Here is a 22,208-nt window from a genome sequence, read left to right on the forward strand (position 1 = left end):
GTTGGACGGCGGGTTTCCAAAAGCCCGTCCTCTACTACCCGTATTTGTGGCATTTTTTCCGGCCATTTTTGGTTTTAAGAACACACAAAAAAGATTTATAGACAAGGTTCTATCGAAAAGGTATCAACAAAAAAGAAATGAAAACGATCTCACCCAAAAAGAATTATCCTCACAAAAAATATCCTCACAAAAGAGAATCACTGTCTGGCTGGCTAACTAGTTTCGCTAATTTGCGTAAAAGTCCAGTATTAAATGTTTTTCCTGTCACGGTTGTTACCTAGGCGACGTTTACCTGTAAATCTATATGCCAACAAGGATGTAGTTACGACAACCTCTAGTTAGTGTCTGTGTGACGAAGAATATACCGCTAGGACGGGTCAATGTGGTTACTAGGCCGACTTCTCTTGTTTGTAGGTCTCCACACACAAGATGATTAAGCTGATCCTGTTTACAACACTTGCTGCCGTTGTCGTCGCAAAAAAGTAAGTGTAATGTGTTTAATTTATATACATATTTGACAACATATATCAAGTATATAGGCCCTTATTTATACAAAAACGCACGTGCTCATGCACGTACATACACGTGTCGAAACACACACGGGCACCATAGAGGGAGACCGAGAGAGAGAGAGAGAGAGAGAGAGAGAGAGAGAGAGAGAGAGAGAGAGAGAGAGAGAGAGAGAGAGGGGGGGGGGAGAGGGCAGAGATAGAGAGGAAGAGCAGAGGCAAAGAGATAGAGAGAGATGAGAGAGATAGACCAGACAGAGAGAGAGGAGAGAGAAGAAGAGAGAGAGAGAGAGAGGTAGCCAAAAATGGACAGTATACACGGAGAGAGATAGGGAGAGAGAGAGAGAGAGAGAGTGGGGGACACAGAGAGAGAGAGAGACAGAGAGAGAGAGAGAAACTAGTTATGTGGATCAGCACTGTTATCCAGAGAGAGAGAGAAAGTTTATTTTGGGGGGGGACGCCACTAGAGCTCATTGATTTATTAATCATCCGTTATTGGATGTCAAACATTTGGTAATTTTGACACGTAGTCTTACATAGGAAACCCGATACATTTTTCCATTAGTAGCAAGGGATATTTTATATGAACCATCTCACAGACAGGATAGCACATACCCCGGCCTTTGATATATTGACCGCGCATCAAGTGAGCGCTTTACCACTGGGCTACGTCCCGCCCTCAATATATATGAAGCATATATACTGGCGAGAAGACCATTAGTTATTTTTATAACAAGTTATGTTAACACATATATGTGTGATAACAATTTAAAGCCACATGACTGGCTGCTCTTAGGTTATAACCTTTGCCCCGTTTCCCGAAGCGACCTTAGTCCTACGATCATCTTAAGTGCATAATTACCTAATGCCCTTATGTAAATAAGAGCCGTGAATACGTTTTTGTTGAAAAGACGTTTGAATTTATTTTAAACTTGCCTTTAAATTTTAAAATATGTAAGAAATAAAATACTACATTCGTGTCTGTTAGATACCATTTATCTTACAACTCGTTGTTTGAAAACGTATACAACTCGCTTTCGCTCGTGTTAGATACGTTTTAAAAACCTCTTTGTAAGAAAAATAGTATCTACCGGCCACGCATGTAGTATTCGATATATACACACACATAGTATAGGTACGCATGTACGTACACATGCACGTACACAGGCGGGCACATAGAGGGAAGGAAGGGAGGAAATGTTTTATTTAACGACGCACTCAACACATTTTGTTTACGGTTATATGGCGTCGGACATATGGTTAAGGACCACACAGATATTGACAGAGGAAACCCGCTGTCGCCACTTCATGGGCTACTCTTTTCGATTAGCAGCAAGGCATCTTTTATATGCACCATCCCACAGACAGGATAACACATACCACGGCCTTTGTTACACCAGTTGTGGAGCACTGGCTGGAACGAGAAATAGCCCAATGGGGCCACCGACGGGAATCGATCCTAGATCGATCACGCATCAGGCGAGCGCTGTACCACTGAGCTACGTCCAGCTTTCTGGCACATAGGGGAGATCAAGACTGAGATAGATAGACACAGGCAGGCAAAGACACAGACAGACAGACAGACATACAAACAGGCCAGTAGACAGAGGTAGATAGTTCTAAAAGAGAAATTGAGTGAGAAAAATAGAGAGGGGAGAGCAGAAGAGGGAGAGAATTTGAGAGAAGAAATGTTTTCTGTGTGGGTCATTCTCTGTTATCCATTTCGCTATAAGTCTCCAGCTTTAGACAGATGTAGTATGTTTATGTGTGTCTGTTTGTCTGTCTGTATTTGACTACTAGTATCCTTGTGTTTGCGTGTATGTTTCGGAAAACGTATGTGTAGTACGTGTGTGTGTGTGTGGGGGGGGAGGGGATCTTCGTGGTGCGACTGACAGTTCTAGATAAAGCTATTTACTTAATTGCAAATTAAATCAGACGTTGAGTAGATAGCATTGTCATTTTACGATTAAATATTAAAAGTTTTGGCGTGATGTGGGCGCTTATAACGCTCTTTATCTTGTTAACCGGAATTAGAAGAAGTCTTTTGATAAACAAGACAATACTTAATACATCCGGTGTTGTTCGAATAATAGATAACACATAACACCAACACCGTGTTCAGTGCTAACGTTCGCTATTTGACTGATCCCCGATGTGGTCATTTGGTTTAACGTGAATCGCATACACTATCTAGCGAACGTTTTTTTTTTTTTTTTTCTGCACGGTCTGGCTTAACCCAGGCCCTATATTGGCTGTAGCTTTAAATAAATATATAACAGTACATGGTCAAAATGATCATTATATTGGCCTTGTTTTTGTTTTTGTCCCCCCCCCCCCCCCCCTTAATTGTGTTATTTTTCATATATCTCATTGTTATATTCCTATTAAAGGGTCTATCTAGTTAGGCAGATAGGTGACAGATAGGTGACAGATAAGCGCAAATAAAAGATCCCTTGCTGCCTGTCTTAAAAGAGTAGCATATGTGGCGACAGCGGGTTTCCTGTAAAAACACAATATCAGAATGATCATATGTTTGACGTCTTTTAAAAAAAAAATCATGTTTGTTTCTTTTTATTTCCAATAGTTATTAACCAACTACTCATTGGGCTGTAAAGTAAATTAGTTGGTAGGTGATTGTTTTATACCCATTGTTGTCAGACAATTATTTATTTTTCTTTAACAGTTCCTACGTTGTACTATGTCCGACAACAATTCGTCCCGGGTTGGATTTTGAAGTCAACGTCAACATTTTGAAATCCACTGGTATTGTTAACGTAACACTAGAACTCATCAAAACGTGGTCCAATACAGCCGTGGCATCAGCGGTCGGCAATGTTCCTGAAGGTTTGCAGATTAACTGTTAATAAATCCAATATTCGTTTGTTTCACAGTACTAGTTTCTTTATATTTTTTCTATAACGATCCATTACTTTGTATTGTTTTAATATATCTTTTTAAAACAACTCTGATACATTTGTTTTCATAAAATGATTATTTTAAGGACTAACTTTAGGTCTAAAATTTGTAAGAACAATGCAAATCACAAGAAATAATTATATCCTTCTTCTTCTCCTTCTTCTCCTTCTTCTTCTTCTCTTTCTTCTTCTTCATCTTTTTCTTCTTCTTCTTCTACTTCTGCGTTCAAGCTATAGATGATCATGCTTTAGATTTGAAGTCCGATTGTGGTGTCAAGTCTTCTTTGGAACCCCAAAGCTTGACAGCCAGTGTTGCTCCGTTAGTGGTACGCAACCGGAAATCCATGTCTATAACCTACTGCGATATTTTAGCTACATTATTATACACTTAGTATTCATCCTGTACAATATAAAATAAAGCAAAGCAATAACATGTTACATCTGTGTTAACATTTTTAATGTTATCAATATGTTTCATTTTTCAGGACATCCAATGGGCATAACTCTGAAGGTAATATGATTTTGTAAAGTTTTAAAGTTAAGTGCTTTTGGTGCAATATATTTGGGTGTATGCACAAACATGAATATCACACACGTTTTTAAGTTAAGTGCTTTTGGTGCAATATATTTGGGTGTATGCACAAACATGAATATCACAAACGTGTATACATCTATCTATATATACATATATATACACGTACATTTAATTTATCTTGAATGGTGACTTAATTCTTGCGACTTTGTCTTTAATAAACAGAGATAAATTTCTGTGGAACACCGCCTTTAATAGTTCATTAAGTTTCCATTTGTTAGAACGAGTTGTTTCTGTCGTTGAAATAACTTGAGTGTCCTATAGCAGTATAATTCTGTTAATAGGCCATTTTCAATGTACGCTATTTTTCGTGTGGCGCGTTTGTGGTCGAATTTTTTATGAGTCCTTTTTATGCGTTCCGTTTCCGTACGGTCGAGGAACGCGGAAAAAGGACTCATTAAAAAAATCGATTCTCTGGAAATCACTACTGAGAAGTGGGGGGCGGGACGTAGCCCAGTGGTACAGCGCCCGCTCGATGTATGGTCGGTGTGGGATCCCCGTCGGTAGGCCAATTGGGCGATTTCTCGTTCCAGCCAGTGCACCACGACTGGTATATCAAAATCCGTGGTAAGTACGACCCTGTCTGTGGGATGGTGCATATAAAAGATCCCTTGCTGCTAATCGAAAAGAGTAGTCCATGAAGTGGCGACAGCGGGTTTCCTCTGTCAATATCTGTGTGGTTCTTAACCATTTGGCTGACGCCATATAACCGTAAATAAAATGTGTTGAGTCCGTCGTTAAATAAAACATTTTCTTTCTTTCACTAGCAGTGTTTCCACTAACGCCGCACCAAAATTCTCGCACATAGAAAACGGCTCATATGGCATATGCTTGGTCCTGGCAACCGTTTGGTTGTCGAAAATTGACAATTCGGTTACATAAAATGCACCCTAGCTGTAATTTCACATGTAAACATATAGCCCGATTACTCTGACGGTAAGAGAGCTAGATGGACATTTGGACAGTTATCAACACTCACTAACCGTCAGAATGAATGAATGAATGAATGTTTAACGACACGCCAGCATGAACAATACATCGGCTATTGGGTGTCAAACTATGGTAATGCAAACAAATAAAGTGATCATCAACATCAATATAAAAATTCGATATTTAAATAAAAGCATTGTAAAGAACGGTACAAAAATACAAATATCACAGATAGATACTGACTTTTACTCAACATTTCAATTGTATCTCGAAGAAAACAAAGGGATGTGTGTTGTATTGGCCATTCTCAAAGATAATGTTACACTCCTGCACAACGGTGAGGTTGCACAGCACGCGCTCGGGGCCACTAACCGTCAGAGACTAATCTATATACATTCTTAGCAAGTGCCGCTCTAATACAGCAATGCTATGTTTGACGTCAAATACCTTTATATCGATCATTTTCGAATTCCTTTATTAAAACAAAAATCATATATTAATCACTAATACGCACTACGTCTACAGGAAGAAACTACAGCACCCCCTTTGAATAATAGTCCGGTTAAATACGTAGTTTGTGACGGGTTTCTTCACGTCTAGCTCTTTTACCGACGGAGTACTCGGGCTAACACACATAATACGGCCAGAGGACACTATATATGAATACTGAGTCACGTATGTTGATGTTATTATTTGTTGTTGGTATTTTTCAGATACCAGCCAACCTTAAGTCTGAACAGTACAAACTGAAAGCGACCGGAAGTGGGGGTCTGACCTTCACCGACGAAACCACTGTGCGGTTCAACAGTAAAAGCGTGTCTCTCTTCATACAGACCGACAAAGCCATGTACAAACCCGGACAAACAGGTGATGTTCCGTTACTTCTTTTCATTGCATGTAACTCCGTGCTTATATTCAGTTGAGGTTCAGGCACGCCGTTCTGGGCACACATTTCAGCTATCTGGGCTTTCTGTGGCCACAAACCTACGAGAGCTGTTACCGCGAACTCAGTACCTCCCAGCCTTAAGTTCGATAGCTTAACTACTACACCCCCGTGACCGGTGGTCAGCTACTAACATTTTCTCAAATACTAACTTTTACCTTTGATACAGGCACTGGCGTAGCCAGGATTTTGGATTGGGTGGGTGGGGGGACCCACTATTGGACGGGCCAACCCATACTATACATGTATATATGATTGGGTGGGTGGGGGGACCCACTACTGGACGGGCCAGCCCATACTATACATGTATATATGATTGGGTGGGTGGGTGGACCCACTATTGGACGGGCCAACCCATACTATACATGTATATATGATTGGGTGGGTGGGTGGGGGGACCCACTAGTGGACGGGCCAACCCATACTATACATGTATATATGATTGGGTGGGTGGGGGGACCCACTATTGGACGGGCCAACGTTTTTGTGCCATACTATACATGTATATATGATTGGGTGGGTGGGTGGGGGGACCCACTATTGGACGGGCCAACCCATACTATGCATGTATATATGATTGGGTGGGTGGGGGGACCCACTATTGGACGGGCCAACCAATACTATGCATGTATATATGATTGGGTGGGTGGGGGGACCCACTATTGGACGGGCCAACCCATACTATACATGTATATATGATTGGGTGGGTGGGTGGGGGGACCCACTATTGGACGGGCCAACCCATACTATACATGTATATATGATTGGGTGGGTGGGGGACCCACTACTGGACGGGCCAACCCATACTATACATGTATATATGATTGGGTGGGTGGGTGGACCCACTATTGGACGGGCCAACCCATACTATACATGTATATATGATTGGGTGGGTGGGTGGGGGGACCCACTATTGGACGGGCCAACCCATACTATACATGTATATATGATTGGGTGGGTGGGGGGACCCACTATTGGACGGGCCAACCCATACTATACATGTATATATGATTGGGTGGGTGGGTGGGGGGACCCACTATTGGACGGGCCAACCAATACTATGCATGTATATATGATTGGGTGGGTGGGGGGACCCACTATTGGACGGGCCAACCCATACTATACATGTATATATGATTGGGTGGGTGGGGGGGGACCCACTAGTGGACGGGCCAACCCATACTATACATGTATATATGATTGGGTGGGTGGTGGGGGGACCCACTATTGGACGGGCCAACCCATACTATACATGTATATATGATTGGGTGGGTGGGTGGGGGGATCCACTATTGGACGGGCCAACCCATACTATGCATGTATATATGATTGGGTGGGTGGGGGGACCCACTATTGGACGGGCCAACCCATACTATGCATGTATATATGATTGGGTGGGTGGGGGGACCCACTAGTGGACGGGCCAACCCATACTATACATGTATATATGATTGGGTGGGTGTATTGGGGGCCAACCGACATGCTAAGATATTGGGTGGGTGGACTAACTAGTGGACGAGCCAGCCCATACTATGCATGTATATATGATTTAAAAAATAATAATAATACAGTAAAAAAAGAAAAGAAAAAAGGTTTGATTAGGGGGCGTCGCCCCCGTAACCCCCGTAACCCCACCTACCCCCACTCCGTCGCTACGCCACTGGATCCAGGTGCGAATTCACAGAAGGGTACGTTGGATACACTTTGGTATCCGAAATTGAAAGTGTCCCGAAAATCTGATGAATACAATGGATGCATTTATTTATTTGTATTTTTTAGGGGGGGGGGGGGGGGGGGGGGGGGTAATATCTTGGTCGTCTGGATTTTTCTGTTGAAGGTTACCTATATGTCATTAATATTAATGTACTTTGGAATATTGTAGTTGTGTTTTTTGAAAGCTGCTATTGTAATTGTTTTTTTAGCAGGTTTCCTTTGTGATAATTATTAAGTAATTGATTAATCAGTGTGTTGTAATGTTTTCGTTATGCGTCTGTTTCAGTGTTACACCACCTCACTAAAGCAAATCACGCATCTGTCCCTATCCATTTCTCATTCTGTCGTGTTAAGTACTATCCTGTCTGTGGCGTGGTGCATATAAAAGATTCCTTGCTACTAATGAAAACATGTAGCGGGTTTCGTCAAATAGCCGATGATTAATAAACTAATGTGCTATAGTGGTGTCGTTAAACAAAACAAACCGTCACTATGCTCTTTGCAAAATTATTAAGCGCAGAAAATATGTACATTTTTTCAAATAAATGCTATAAAACCCATTGGCTGTCCATTAAAATATACATTTACTCCACTTGCCAGGTACAGATCGTCAGGTGGCGTAATAATCTGACCCGTGTGTATCATCATTCACTGTTGCATCCATTATAATTAATATATTTATGTCAGAATAAATTACTGTATGGGTTTACTCCGAGATTATACTCAAGGCGAGAAGCATATTCACTTAAACTCAAACGAGCCCTTCTTCAAAACATGAATAGCCACATGCCAGTTAAATAATTAGGTAAAGTTCCGGCCTCGGTGGTGTCGTGGTTAAACCATCGGACATATTACGGCTGGAAGGTAAAGGGTTCTCAGCCCGGTACCGGCTCCCACCCATATCGAGTTTAACGACTCAATGTGTGGTGTAATATCACTACATTCTCTTCTCTCTCACTAACTACAAACAATTAACTCAATGTCCTGGACAGACAGAAAGATAGCTGAGTTGTGCGCCTAGGACAGCGTGCTTGAATCTTAAATGGATACAAGCACGAAAATAAGTTAGAAAAGAAAGAAACAAACAAAGAAAGGTAAAGTAAAGTTTGTTTTGTTTAACGACATATTAGAGCACATCGATTAATTAATCATCGGCTATTGGATGTCAAACATTTGGAGTATGACCCGTAGTCACAGGAAACCGAGCTATATTTTTCCATTAGCAGCGAAGGATCTTTTATATGCACTTTCCAAAAGACAGTTAAACACATACCACAGTTTTTGACCAGTTGTGGTGCACTGGTTGGAAAGAGAGAAAAAAACAAATAATCAGTTGAATGGATCCACCGACGTGATTTGATCCCACGACGCAAGCACCTCAGGCGAGCGTTCAACCGATTCAGAAATATCCAGCCTCTATATAATTAGGTTATGCCAGGGCCCATATTTTCGAAGCAATCTTAGCCTACGAAATCGTAAAACCATCGTAAGCTATGACGTCACTATGACGTGTGCTGTAGTGACGTCACACCATACAATGGTTTTACGATTTCGTAGCGCTAAGATAGCTTCGAAAATATTGGCCCAGGCTGTCAGCTTAAACCACCACTCTTTTTTAACCAAATGGCATTTCGACCAACTGACTTCGACCAAATAGAAACCGTGTGATTTCTATTTTAGTAAGTACCAGTAACGTGATGCCAAACTAAAATAAAATAAAATCGGGTTGATCGTGAAACATTGTAGTTATCTACCATTAGGTCACAGTACCGTTAAACAAATGGCTCTGTATCACGTAAACAATCATTATTATTTAGTAATGATAATACTACAGAATCACTTATTTTAATACTATAGACGCCAATGTGCTTGTAATCACGAACGACATATTTGAAAGGGCATTTCTTTATTTCGTATAAATGTTTTTAAGTAGACCAATTTCCTAGACTATCATAGAAGAATGGTGGTATGATGCCATAAGAATATATCAGACATGACAAAAATAGCTTTGTTTTCTTACACTCTTGACCATGTGCCACAATTACGGCGCTCTTCACGTCTAAAAGCCTTTGATTGTACACAGTTCTGGGATGTCAGGACAATTATTCACTTTTCTCTCCTGGATGAAAATGGCTGGGACAAATAGCCGGCAAGTACGCTGAGAATCCATCGCCGTTAATGCCACATGACCTAGGCCAGTACTAACCTGATTATTTTGTCCACAGTGGGCCTAATTGAGGGGTGTCGGCCAGGTTTCTCGAAAAACCTATTTTACATAGTACCGGATTTCCGAAATGCCAGGGATTTAAAAGTTCCGACTATCCGAAATCACTGTCCCAACTTCCCGACAAGCACAATCAGTCATGTGAATCTGCTCCCGTTAATGCGGTTAATCTGATTATAATATTATTGTCTTAGCGCATTTAAGTAGCGCATCTTTTGATCTTAGGATTTGATTATATTTTCTCAGCGCATGTTTTGATATTTAATGAGCCCATTTTGTTTATCTTAGATTCTGATGTTTTGATATTTAATTAGCGTATGTTTTGATCTTAGAATTGGTGTGTGTGTGAAGACTTTTCCATGCTCCTATGCCACTAAGGCTTCGAGCATGTCCACCCCGGATTCGGTCTCTGGAGGCCAGGGGCCCAATCCGGGACATAAATTATTTAGGACAATTTTGAAATTAAACCAATGGGGAATACGGATATTATATAATTAGTTTTTATTTGCGCAATTCCAAAAATAATAATTAATATAAAATATATAATCCATTTAATTTAAAACTGTGTCGCTAATTTAGAACGAGCATTTCAAAAATACAAATAGTACAGAAACTCTTTATTTTAGCCCTATTATTATTTAGTAGGAGGTTGATTAAGGGAGGTTAAGCAGCCGCCACAGGGTCCCATTTCTCTCTATCTCAATACAGTTTAAAACACATATAAAATAAATTAAAACAAATTAAAAGAGCACGCTTGTAAACCTATCAATTTTAAAACATAAACACCCAATAAAAATTGAAAGCATTTCATACAATATATCTGGTCGGCGAGGAGGGGGCTGTTACTGCCAGATAGCAACCCCATCATCAACCCGAAGTAAAAAAAAAGATTCATTCAAACACCCACACCACAATATAAATTAATTTAAAAATTAAAATACAATATATTATTTATATACAATATAATTTTAAAAAAAGTTTTTTTTTTTTTTATTTGTTTTTTTTTTTTTTTTTTTTAAACCGGTACATTACATTAAAATTAAAAATCCAGCAAGCCAGGCGCGATATTGCAGACGGAAGGGGCGAAAAACCGGACAGTAGGGGCGCATGTAACATCCTTCCAACCCCAGAAGGGGTGAGGAGCAAACAATAATGAGTGCTATTACCCAGCCCACCAACAGTGATTATTTATTGTGGGTCCCACAAAAGGAACGGGCCTGCCACATTTGCACCAATCTAACAATGCCTAGGCTATGGCAGGAACCGCCCCCAGGAGAACCCTATAATATTATATATTTATTTTAGATTGATATACAAAAGCGACCAACAACCTGTCTATTGTATTTTTATATTCTTTAGGTGGATTTAATAAATTATAAGCATTAAACTCTAATTTAATTTTAATAAAATAATTAACCAGTTTCAGTCTAATTTTGTCATGTTTAGTACATGTTATCAAAAAATGATTAACATCTTCGATTGTATAACAAACTAAACAGTTGGGTGACTTAACTTTTTTAATTTTAAATCTAACATCATTTAAAGCCGAAGAGACACCCATTCTAAGTCATGCAATAATTCTAGTTACCTTAACATTAAAAGAAACTGGCCCAGGAGTGGTCGCTTTTGGTTTAATGTAGGCATGCCACACCCTGGCTCTGTGGTTCCATTCGGTTTGCCACAGAGCCACCAGGTGTGGCTCAGCTATGGAATTTATTTCGTTAACATTATGTTCTATTGGAACGCCGATTACCGGTTACAGCAAACTCTTTTTAGCGTTGGCATCGGCTGCTTCATTATCAGATATTCCAATATGAGCCGGAACCCATTCCAAAACGATTTGGATACCCAGAGCAGCAATATTAAAATATATTTTATAAATTTTATTTATAATTTCCGATCTGATACTATGGGCTCCATTGATTGCTTGCAGGGCACTAAGACTGTCAGAGAAGATGACATATCTATTAGGGCTATTATTAACATGATATGTTTCAATCCATTTCAGGGAATACAGTATCGCCATTAATTCTGATGTATAAACTGAAATGTTATCCGATAGTCTAGCCCTAATGGCTATCGGTTTCCTTAAATATTTAAAATTATTAATAACAAAGGCCATTCCTGTTTTACCAGTGGTTGGGTCTTTCGACCCGTCTGTATAGACCTGAGTCACATCCGGGTAGATTTCTCCAACCACTGCTTGAAATATAATATTTTTAAAATTAGGATTATTAGTTTTAATAATTTCTTCCCTGATATGGTAATGCACTTTTGGGACATTGGTCACCAACGGCAGATCCACCGATGTCTCTATTCTGCTTAGCGGAAGGCCAACAATCCCTAAGTCATTTGCAAACTTGTTTAAATAAGAAACAATAGATATGTCCCTATCTCTGTTTATATTTACTTTAACAGGTTTAAGGTTGTTAACTAGAGAATCAGGCACAAGGCTACGGATTTTATTAATATATTTCAACCCCTGCCTGATCCTCCTAAGGGCCAATGGCATTACCCCCCAGCTCTACCAAGACACTATCATACGGTGTGCAGATAGTTCCCCCAACTATTACCTTGAGAGCCCTACCATACACACTATCCAGTTTTCTCAGCTCAGTCTGGGAAGCACATCCAAAGGCCTGGGCTCCATACTGCAATCTGGACACTATAAATTCCTCAAAGATCATGAGCAGCGTTTTTCTATCAGCACCCCAGGGTGTGCCTGATAATGCCCTAAGTAAATTTATATATATAGTGCAGTTACCAGTCACCTCCGTTATGTGTTCTCCAAAACTAAGATTATGGTCAAAGATTACTCCGAGAAATTTGACCGATTGCACCTGGTTAATAATAACCTCATTTATTTTAAGTTTTAGATCACAAACGGATTTAAATTGTCTTTTTTTATAAAAAAATTATACTTTTAGTTTTAGATTTAGAAATGGTAACACCCCAAGCTCTAGACCATAGTGCTAGATTGTTAACATCCAACTGGAGATCCTCTAAAAGGTGGTCATAGCTTTTTCCTACTCTCCAGAAGGCCGTATCGTCTGCAAACAGACCTATACTAAGTTTAGTATTATTACTTTTATTTCTAGTGATGATGCCTCTGCCAAATCATTGATAAATATTGCAAATACGGTGGGCGCTATCACTGAGCCTTGTGGGATACCATTTTCCAAAGTTAGAATGGGGGAAAAACAACTATTAACATTAACAGCGAATGTTCTATCTTCCAAGAATTTTAAAATAAAAGTGAACATCGCTCCTTTAATGCCCATTCGATAAGCTTTTATTAACAAACCACGTCGCCAGACCATGTCGTACGCCTTTTCTATATCCACAAACACTCCTCCCACCTTGTGTCCATTCCGTAAGGCATCTTTTGCCTCGGTTTGAAGACGAACAAGGTGATCTATGCTGGAGTGATGCTTTCTAAAACCACTTTGGAAAATAGACAACGATTTATTTACCTCCGAAAAGTGGATGAGGCGATTATTTACCATGCACTCCATGGTCTTGCAGACGCTTGATGTTAATGATATGGGCCTGTAAATAGTAGGGAGGGAGAGGTCCTTACCCATTTTTGGAAGCGCAAACACTTCTGCGTGTTTCCACTCCAAAGGAAGGCATCCCTCCCTCCATATTAAATTAAATAATTCCAGGAAGAGTTTAAGTGTTCTTGTGAGCATATTTTTGAAGAATATATAACTGAAATTATCTGGGCCAGGAGCTGTGGCCTTTCGACCACCATAAGCACTAATCAATTCCTATAATGTGAAAGGTGCATTATACGGTAGGTCATCCTTCTCTGAGCAGGGATGTTGGGGGATAGGGCTGTCTTTTTCAATTTTAATTTTTCTAGTTTGAAATTCACTAGTATAATAAGCAGTTGCTGAATTATTTTTAAAAGTAGCTCCTAATAAATTTGCCTTGTCCTGACTAGATTGCAGGACTTATTATTTTTAAGTAAAAATTTATTATTAGTAGCTTTCCCCTTCACCCTTTTGATCTTTGACCATACCTCGCTAACCTTTGAGTTCTTGTTTAGAGAACCACAGAACTAAGTCCATGAGGCCTGTTTATTTTTAATAATACTGAGTTTTAATTTATACTTAGCATCCTTAAAATTTTTAATATTGTCCTCAGTGTTAGATTTTTGTAAAAGCTTTCGAGCTTTATTTCTTACTTTTTAAAATTTAGTTAATTCCTCAGTCCACCATGGGACTGGGTTAAAATTATTTTTCATAGAATAAATGGGTATAGATTCTTTAGCAATATTGATAATTGAAGACACTAACTTTTCATTTAACTTATCAATATTTTTTATCTTTTATGCGCTCATGATCCAATTTGGCACGAAGGTGTCCAAATTTAGACCAATTTGCTGTATTAAAATTCCATTTATTTTTATACTTAACTTTATCAATCCATATATTTGAAATATTATAAGTAATTTTAATGGGTAGATGATCGGTGCCCAGGTCATCAAGAACCCCCCACTCACAACCCACCGCCATGTTACTAGAGACCAATGTAATGTCCAAACAGGACCAAGTATGGTAGGTGTCTGAAAGAAAAGTAGGGCTTCCATCATTTAAGCAGGCCAACTCGTTTTTCAATGATAGTGTCTATAGTACGGCCTTGCAAATTGGTAACTTTTGAACCCCATAATTTATTTTTACAATTAAAATCCCCTAAAATAATTAAATTATTTGTACAGTTACCAATGGGTGCCAAAAGAATATTTATAGTTAACTTTTTCCCGGAAGCCAATGGATGAATATAATAATTAAATATATTTATATCCCCTGTTTTAGTATGAATAGAGACTCCTACTGCCTCGATACTTGGATGGGCATTAATGATCTCAATTTGCGAGTAGGACATACCATTCCTGACAAAGGTAGCTACCCCACCCCTAATTGTATTGCCATTCGTAAAAAACAGTCCAGTAAAACCTGTAATTTTATATTCTGTAAATAATTTAGTTTTTTTAATTTTATCTGTACTATTTGTAATCCAGGACTCCTGAATGGCAATAACATCTATATCTTTATTTAATTCCAAATTTGTTTTAAGTTCTGGTCCGTTGGTCCGCAGGCCCTTGGCGTTCCATTGCAGAATTACTAGGCCCCGATGATCAACCTTCCAATTACTATTGTTATTGTTATTATTATTATTAACTATATGATGTAAACACTTGGATGATATTGTCTTAGCACATGTTTTGATCTTAGAATTGGATTAAACTGACTCTGAGTTAATTTAATTAACCATATCCCGTATATATGATGATGGTGACCAAAAAATACATTCCATTCCATGACATAGCGATATGGCGAATATCCAAGTTCGTCTGACCTTCATTGAGAATATACGTGGTACTGAGCAACTGTACTTTCAGGGCTACAAATTTAGATCCAATAAGTCGCTTGGTGAGAAGACCTACTGGGAGTGCGTGGTACCCCACTGCACAGTTCGCGTGACCACTGCCAACAAGAATCTTCAGAATTATCCAGCACAGCAGAACAACCATGCACCCGACCCCTTTCCGATGCTTGTTGACGTGTTTAAGGCCAAACTTGTCAACCGGGCCAAGACAGAAACCACGCCGATTCTCAAGATATATGATGATAAGATTGCCAACCTGAGGAGGAACCACCAGGTTGTTCCAGATGGACTTCTCGAAGAGATACCGCCTTCCACTGCCATGAAGACCATCATGTATCGACAATGACACAAGACATTGCCCCGGCTACCGCAGACCCGACACGAGCTTGATCTCCAGAACAAGTGGATCCGCTGCACCGAGTGGATAGAGGGGAGCCTATACTCATATTCATGACCGACAAGAATTTGGAGTTGTTGTGCGAGGCTGATGTCGTTTACAGAGATGGGACATTTTCGTCGGCGCCGAAGCTATTTGACCAGCTTTACACATTCCATGCAGAGTCCCAGTGTCACATGTTCCCATTGGTGTTCTGTCTGCTGCCCAACAGGACGGAAGCGACGTACGTTCGCACTTTGGAATTCATACAGGAGAGAGCTCATCTACTTGGCCTGAACTTTGTTCCTGGAACCGTTCAGTTGGACTTTGAGAGATCCGCCGACAATACAGTTCGGACAGTTTTTCCAGTTGCCCATCTTCGTGGATGCTTCTTCTACTATACCCAGTGTATCTGGCGACGCACGCAGAAGGTTTGCCTGGCAGTGGATTACAAAGAAGATGCAGAAGTGAAGAAAGTGATCCGTCGAGCTGCTGCTCTTCCACTTGTGCCATTGCTGACAGTCCACAGAGTCCGAAGATCACGCAAGTCATGGACTATGTCACCACTACCTGGACCGAAGGACTCTGGCCTATGTACATGTGGAACCACATCGGCAATGAGGGACATCGCACGAACAATCATCTGGAGGGATGGCATCACAAGTTGAACAAGCTGACACAGACGAGTCACCCAAACATATTCGAGGTGGTCCAACTTCTCAAGAGGGAACGGTCCGTGAAGGTGAAGCAGCTGGATGGTCACTGGAGAGCTACGGCTCGCAAGAAGAAGTACAGGAACATCGACACCCGGCTACGATCACTGAAGGACCAGCTGATGAACAACACGCTGACGGACATGGAGTACACCGACCACGTGGCGGAGCTGTTGCATCTCAACTAAGTAACGAGACAACTATGTGACTTAAACAAGTGACATATTTAATTAAAAGCCCCATGGCATTTACAGAATGCTGACCAAATGAGCATGCTTATGATGCCTATGGTGGTTATGATTTTGATATTATTATCACCATGTGGCTGAAATACTGAGTGCGACATGTACTTCAATACACTTAAATTATAAGCCCCCAGAATAAATATGAGTATGGTATAACACAGTATTCTTGTTCTTGCTTAGTATTTGCTTTGCGAAAGCTGTCGACCCGGTTTCCCGAAAGTACTAATGTACCGAATGTCCGAAATAAACCAATCTCACCAGTACCGGTTTACCGAAACTACATTTCTATATTTGTTCTCTAGTTTCGGATAACGCTTCATTTGACTCACGGTCAATCCCAGTTTGTCGTGTGAGATCAGCTTAAAAACACCATCATTTACAAATTACGGAATCCTGTATAACCTTTTGGAGTAATGGTAATGTGAATAAATGTTGTTATGCAGATTCGGGCATTTTCGTTTAATTCGGTCAAATATCAGCCTGCCCCCATACACAAAAAATGGAAGCCCGTATGCCTATGGAAACAGAAAAAGCTTGCAACCGCCAATTAAACTACTTCTAAATATAAAGAAGCAAGGGATATTTTATATGCATTTTCTCCTAGACGGGAAATTACACAGTCTTTTTTGGTATGCCACTCGTCTGGCGTTGTTTGATGAAGGAGAAAACCACCAGTCCATTGACAGTGATCGATCCTGCAGCCTATCGTACCTCAGGCTAACACTACATACTACTGAACTACGTGACGCGCAAAAATTTAAATTTAATTCAGGAGATAATATAACCCAGTTAGTGCACACTTCGCTGGGTTAGTGCGGAACGTGAACGACAGTTAACAACAGCCCGCTCAGTAAAACTAGCAACATGTCGTATTGATTCTAAGTCGAAAATCACATTTAGTTGATGGAGAGCCTGTGTGTTCATTCATTTTCGTGTTTATATTCAATTATTGTCCACTGACTTGGTCCTGGGGACACGTTCCATCTGTCTTAATTGGTTGTCTGCGACAGTGGTTAATGGTTTGTGTGGAGAGAGAGAGAGAGAGAGAGAGAGAGAGAGAGAGAGAGAGAGAGAGAGAGAGAGAGAGAGAGAGAGAGAGAGAGAGAGAGAGAGAGAGATGTTTGACATCTAATAGCTAATTATTAATAACTCAATGTGCTCTAGTAGTGTCGCTAAACAAAACAAACTTTAACTTTTTCCAATAGCTTATGATTGATATGCTAGTCGTGTGCACTGATTGGGCCGGAATAAAAAGAAAAATCAGAGAATGGGTTCACCGAATGGATTCATTTGTTTGACACAAGTGCCGCATGCTTGAGGTACATTCAGTTTGGCTCACAAAATTGATATGATCGCCGTTGGTAGACACATTTTGCTTATGTTGTTGTTTTTTCCCCGATCTCAATCTAGACCCCGCGACCGATGCATCACTGCCGTTGTATATACGGTCATGTCAGTTGGAAAAGAAATCCTTCGCTCCTTTTATGCTCAGACTACCAACTGCCAGCAGAAAGTTTGCCAACGTTTTACTGTCACGACTTCTGCGACTGTCCAGTTGCTAGTTTGAGCGCTCTTACAACTCGGATTCTCGTCGTATAACTCATTAGTTGTATAACCCATTGAACGCACCCGTTGTAAGTCGGGAGTTGGGGAAATTGCAAATCAACCGTGGAGTTGGCCAACTTCCTGCTGGTAGTTGACAGTCTGGCCTAGCATTACAGTAGGAGTAGCCTATATGGCGGTAACGGGGTTCCCCTCACATTTTTAGACCAAGTGTCGGAATAACCGTGTTAGACACCAAATAACCGTAGTTTACAAATGTGCGCAGGTGTTGTAACACACACATATTTTTCGTGCTGGTGTGTCGTTAATCACTCATTCATTCATTCATTCATTCATTCATTAATCCATTCATTTATTCATTCATTTATCCATTCATTCATTCACTCACTCATTCATCCATTCATTACAAACGCATTCCTATTCTTTTTCTACGTCTTCGTTCTTATTTTGCAGTTCATTTTCGAACATTTGGTATTTATCCCAATCTTCGTCTGTATACTGGAAAGATGACCATTGAAATATTTGTAAGTATGACTTGATGCTTGCAATAGTAATATCAAATCTATAATCTACTGGAAAGATGACCATTAAAATTTTTGCAAGTATGACTTGATGCTAGCAATAGTAATATCAAATCTAAATTTACTGGAAAGATGACCATGGACTTGATGCGGGTCGGGTCGGGTACAATTTTTTATATGCGTATATGCCACGAAAGCTTCACGCACGCCTGTCACGGGCTTAGTCTCTGACTTTCGCCGGTGACTAAGTCCGGGTCAGTAGGCAGGTGGAGGTAAGTTTGAGGTGGGCAGAATTTGGAATAAAAAATTTAGTAGTCGGTCAAAGACCTAAGTCCTAATGAGAATAACCTGCTGTATCCTACACATGTCCGGACTAAGAAATTAAAACCAGAATGTGTTTTTGATTGCTCGGCCTAAAAGGTGTTAAGGTGATTTGAGCGGTTGAGCGGGCGCCAAAGTAAAGTGCGTTGGACTGTTTACAAAAAAAAAACATTTTGAAAAACGGCCGGTGCCCCAAAAAGGTGTCCTAGGTGAAGGTTGGCTGCTACGGGGACGAGATGACAAACTTCTCATTGAAGAGTGGAACCAGCTTCCTGTAGCTGTGGGTCAGCAAGCACTTCGCTAACTGGATGTACTGGGCGCCGGCGATGATCTTTAAAATCCTGTGAACGGTGTAGTTGTCCATCTCTCTGTGGAGGATCCCTTGTCGATAAAGACCATCCCGGCGCGACGTAACCACTAGAACTTGTCCCACGCCCCGTAGCTTCGTCGAGTGGATGGCGACCTCGTGGCCATCCGGGAAGACCTTAAAGTTCTTCTCGTAGAACCCGCCTGGCAGTCCGTTGGGGTCCGTGACGTCGCCGACCAAGTACTTAGAGTACTGGCCTCTGCTCTTTTCCGCTGCAAGCTTCCAGTCGTCCCGGGCGGAAGCAGAAGGCCGAGTCTTGGCAGGTTGGTCTGCCGAGGGGGCGGGGGGAGGGGGGGGGGGGGGCAGACGGTTCCGCTTTGCAGCACCCCCCGGGGTGGGGTCTCGTACTCGACGCGGACGGATTGACGAGCTGGAACGGGGGACGCACCTGGCCGCGAGATAGCATTCGTTGTCTGCTCCTTCGCTGCGCGTCGGTTCAGCCGGTTCAGTCGGTTGGCGAGTCGCTTCCCGTCGAGCTGGCTGTTCTGGTCATGGTGGGGGCGCTCTTTTCCTCTTCCTCGTTCCACTTCTCTTCGTCTTCGCTGTCTTCGCTCGCCATACACCAAAGTCACGGACTATTCCCGTGACTGTGTGTATAGCGACGCGGTACTCCAACAGCTTCTCTCCAAGGCGATAAGTTTTTCCACAGGTGTCTTTAGGAGGACTGGGGCAAGTCAAGACTAGTTTAACACGTCTAACTTCATCGCTAATCGTATTCGACAGTTTTTTTCGATGTTAGTAATAGGAGCAGTTTCGGGGGGGGACTATGGGGGACGGGTTTTATAATTCAGAATCAAATATATTATTGGTAGTAAATCTCTTAAGGTATACCCTCGAACTCCCTAGAAACTGATCTCAGCTCAGCCCCCCCCCCCCCCCCCAAGATGCCAATGTCTACTTGCTGCCACTGTGCCTTATGTACTCATGCATGTCTGTCAGAATAGTTATGGAACTACAACCATGGTGCAAGATAAACAGTACGTCATAACTACAATACACAGTATGCACAATCATCGTGTACTTCACAAAATAACATTATCCCTAGAAACTCGATCTGTGTATATGTAAATAATATGTGGCCGCGAAAAATATGCATAGTATGTACATTAAAATGTTTACATCATTGAGGATTAGCGTGTATACGTTACTGTAGGAGATATTAATTGTAAATTGTACACGATAGACACAACAGGTCACACTTTAAGTTTTAAAAAACAATAATAATAGTAATAAATAAAAACTGGAAAAAGTACATTTTGTACGTGTCAGTGTATTTTACCAGGTACAGATTCTTATATTCATCCAAACCACATCTCATTTGTACGGTAACGCATATCTAGATATTATTTACTAGAAGGTGTGCCCGTGCTTCGCACGGAAAGTTTACATTAAGTGCGGTGACCTTACTCTGGCCTTCCCCCTGCAAAATATTATCACCGCCGTGTAGATAGCCAGTCCTAAGCCGAGGTTATATAGACGGTCGCTGTGTATATAGACACTTTCATGTCTAAGTGGCAAAGATGGCGGCGTCCATTGCCGTTGTATCTATATTTACCCAGTATTTAGTTAGTTTGTTTTGTTTAACAACACCACTAGAGCACATTGATTTATTAATCACCTGCTATTGGATGCCAACCATTTGGTAATTTTGACATATAGTCTTAGAGAAGAAACCCACTACATTTTCGCATTAGTAGCAAGGGATATTTTTATATGCACCGACGCACAGACAGGATAGCACATACCACGGCATTTGATATACCAATCGTCGTGCACTGGGTGGAATGAGAAATAGCCCAATGGGTCCACCGACGGGGATCGATCCCAGACCGACCGCGCATCATGCGAGCGCTTTACCACAAGGCTACGTCCCGTCCCCAGTATTTAGCGCATTGTGTTTGGTCGATTGGATCTGAGTGCAAAAGGATGCTTGCGAAGAGCTGTGCAGATCAAAAGAGAAGAGTTCATAACGATCAGAAACTATTAAAACGGCTTTGCGTATTATATTATGGATCTATGTATCAATGAAAATAAACCAATTAATATGCATTTTAATTTTCAGGACAGCAAATCAAACAAGATAAAACAGTGGACGAACGTTCAGCCAACTGGTGGTGTTTACACGAATTATATAGAGATCACCGATCAACCCATCATGGGCGACTGGAAGGTCAAGGTCATTGCCGGGGTATGTGGAATTTATTTTATATCACCGTGTAACTCTAAGATTTATACTAGAGATGAATTCCACGACAACTGATTTGTCACTCCATGTGATATTGTGTATATATATATATATATATATATATATATATATATAGAGAGAGAGAGAGAGAGAGAGAGAGAGAGAGAGAGAGAGAGAGAGAGAGAGAGAGAGAGAGAGAGAGAGAGAGAGAGAGAGAGAGAGAGAGAGAGAGAGAGAGAGAGAGAGAGAGAGAGAGAGAGAGCTCTGTATAACAGCCGCTATTTAATAAAGACCATATGCTGATTTGTCCTACCTCGTATATAATGTAACATATAATGTATATGCAGCTTGTGACATATGATAGTCACGTGGGTGGACTTTGTAAATCCGTTTGACTCTGTATCCGAGGGTTATACAACCTCCACTTTTTAATTTGCTTTTAACAGATACTAGTAACAATAAAAACAGTAAAACGAATGTCTCCAAACCACTGCATGTTCTCAATGTTCTTTAAACAAATTGCAATGTTAGCAACTGAAAACCAGTATTTTCAATAAACAAATTGCAATGTTAGCAACTGAAAACCAGTATTTTCAATAAACAAATTGCAATATTAGCAACTGAAAACCAGTATTTTCAATAAACAAATTGCAATATTAGCAACTGAAAACCAGTATTTTCAATAAACCAGTATTTT

At 40.7% G+C, this 22,208-nt stretch overlaps 1 protein-coding gene across 1 annotated transcript in view; it reads left to right on the plus strand.

Annotated features, from left to right (window-relative positions):
* The window catches only part of LOC121392080 (CD109 antigen-like), a gene marked incomplete at its 3' end in the record, with an annotated part of 39,495 nt that extends 17,981 nt beyond the window's left edge, over positions 1 to 21,514 (plus strand). Inside the window, exons 2-7 of the mRNA XM_041523463.1 lie at positions 415 to 482; positions 3,193 to 3,353; positions 3,910 to 3,935; positions 5,660 to 5,813; positions 18,571 to 18,641; positions 21,389 to 21,514. Of these exons, the coding sequence (XP_041379397.1) occupies positions 430 to 482; positions 3,193 to 3,353; positions 3,910 to 3,935; positions 5,660 to 5,813; positions 18,571 to 18,641; positions 21,389 to 21,514 (591 nt within the window). The remainder of the gene's footprint in view (positions 1 to 414; positions 483 to 3,192; positions 3,354 to 3,909; positions 3,936 to 5,659; positions 5,814 to 18,570; positions 18,642 to 21,388) is intronic.
* Positions 21,515 to 22,208: the final 694 nt, after the last annotated feature.

This window comes from Gigantopelta aegis, unplaced genomic scaffold, assembly GCF_016097555.1.
Source record: "Gigantopelta aegis isolate Gae_Host unplaced genomic scaffold, Gae_host_genome ctg3368_pilon_pilon:::debris, whole genome shotgun sequence".
Lineage (NCBI taxonomy): Eukaryota > Metazoa > Mollusca > Gastropoda > Neomphalida > Peltospiridae > Gigantopelta > Gigantopelta aegis.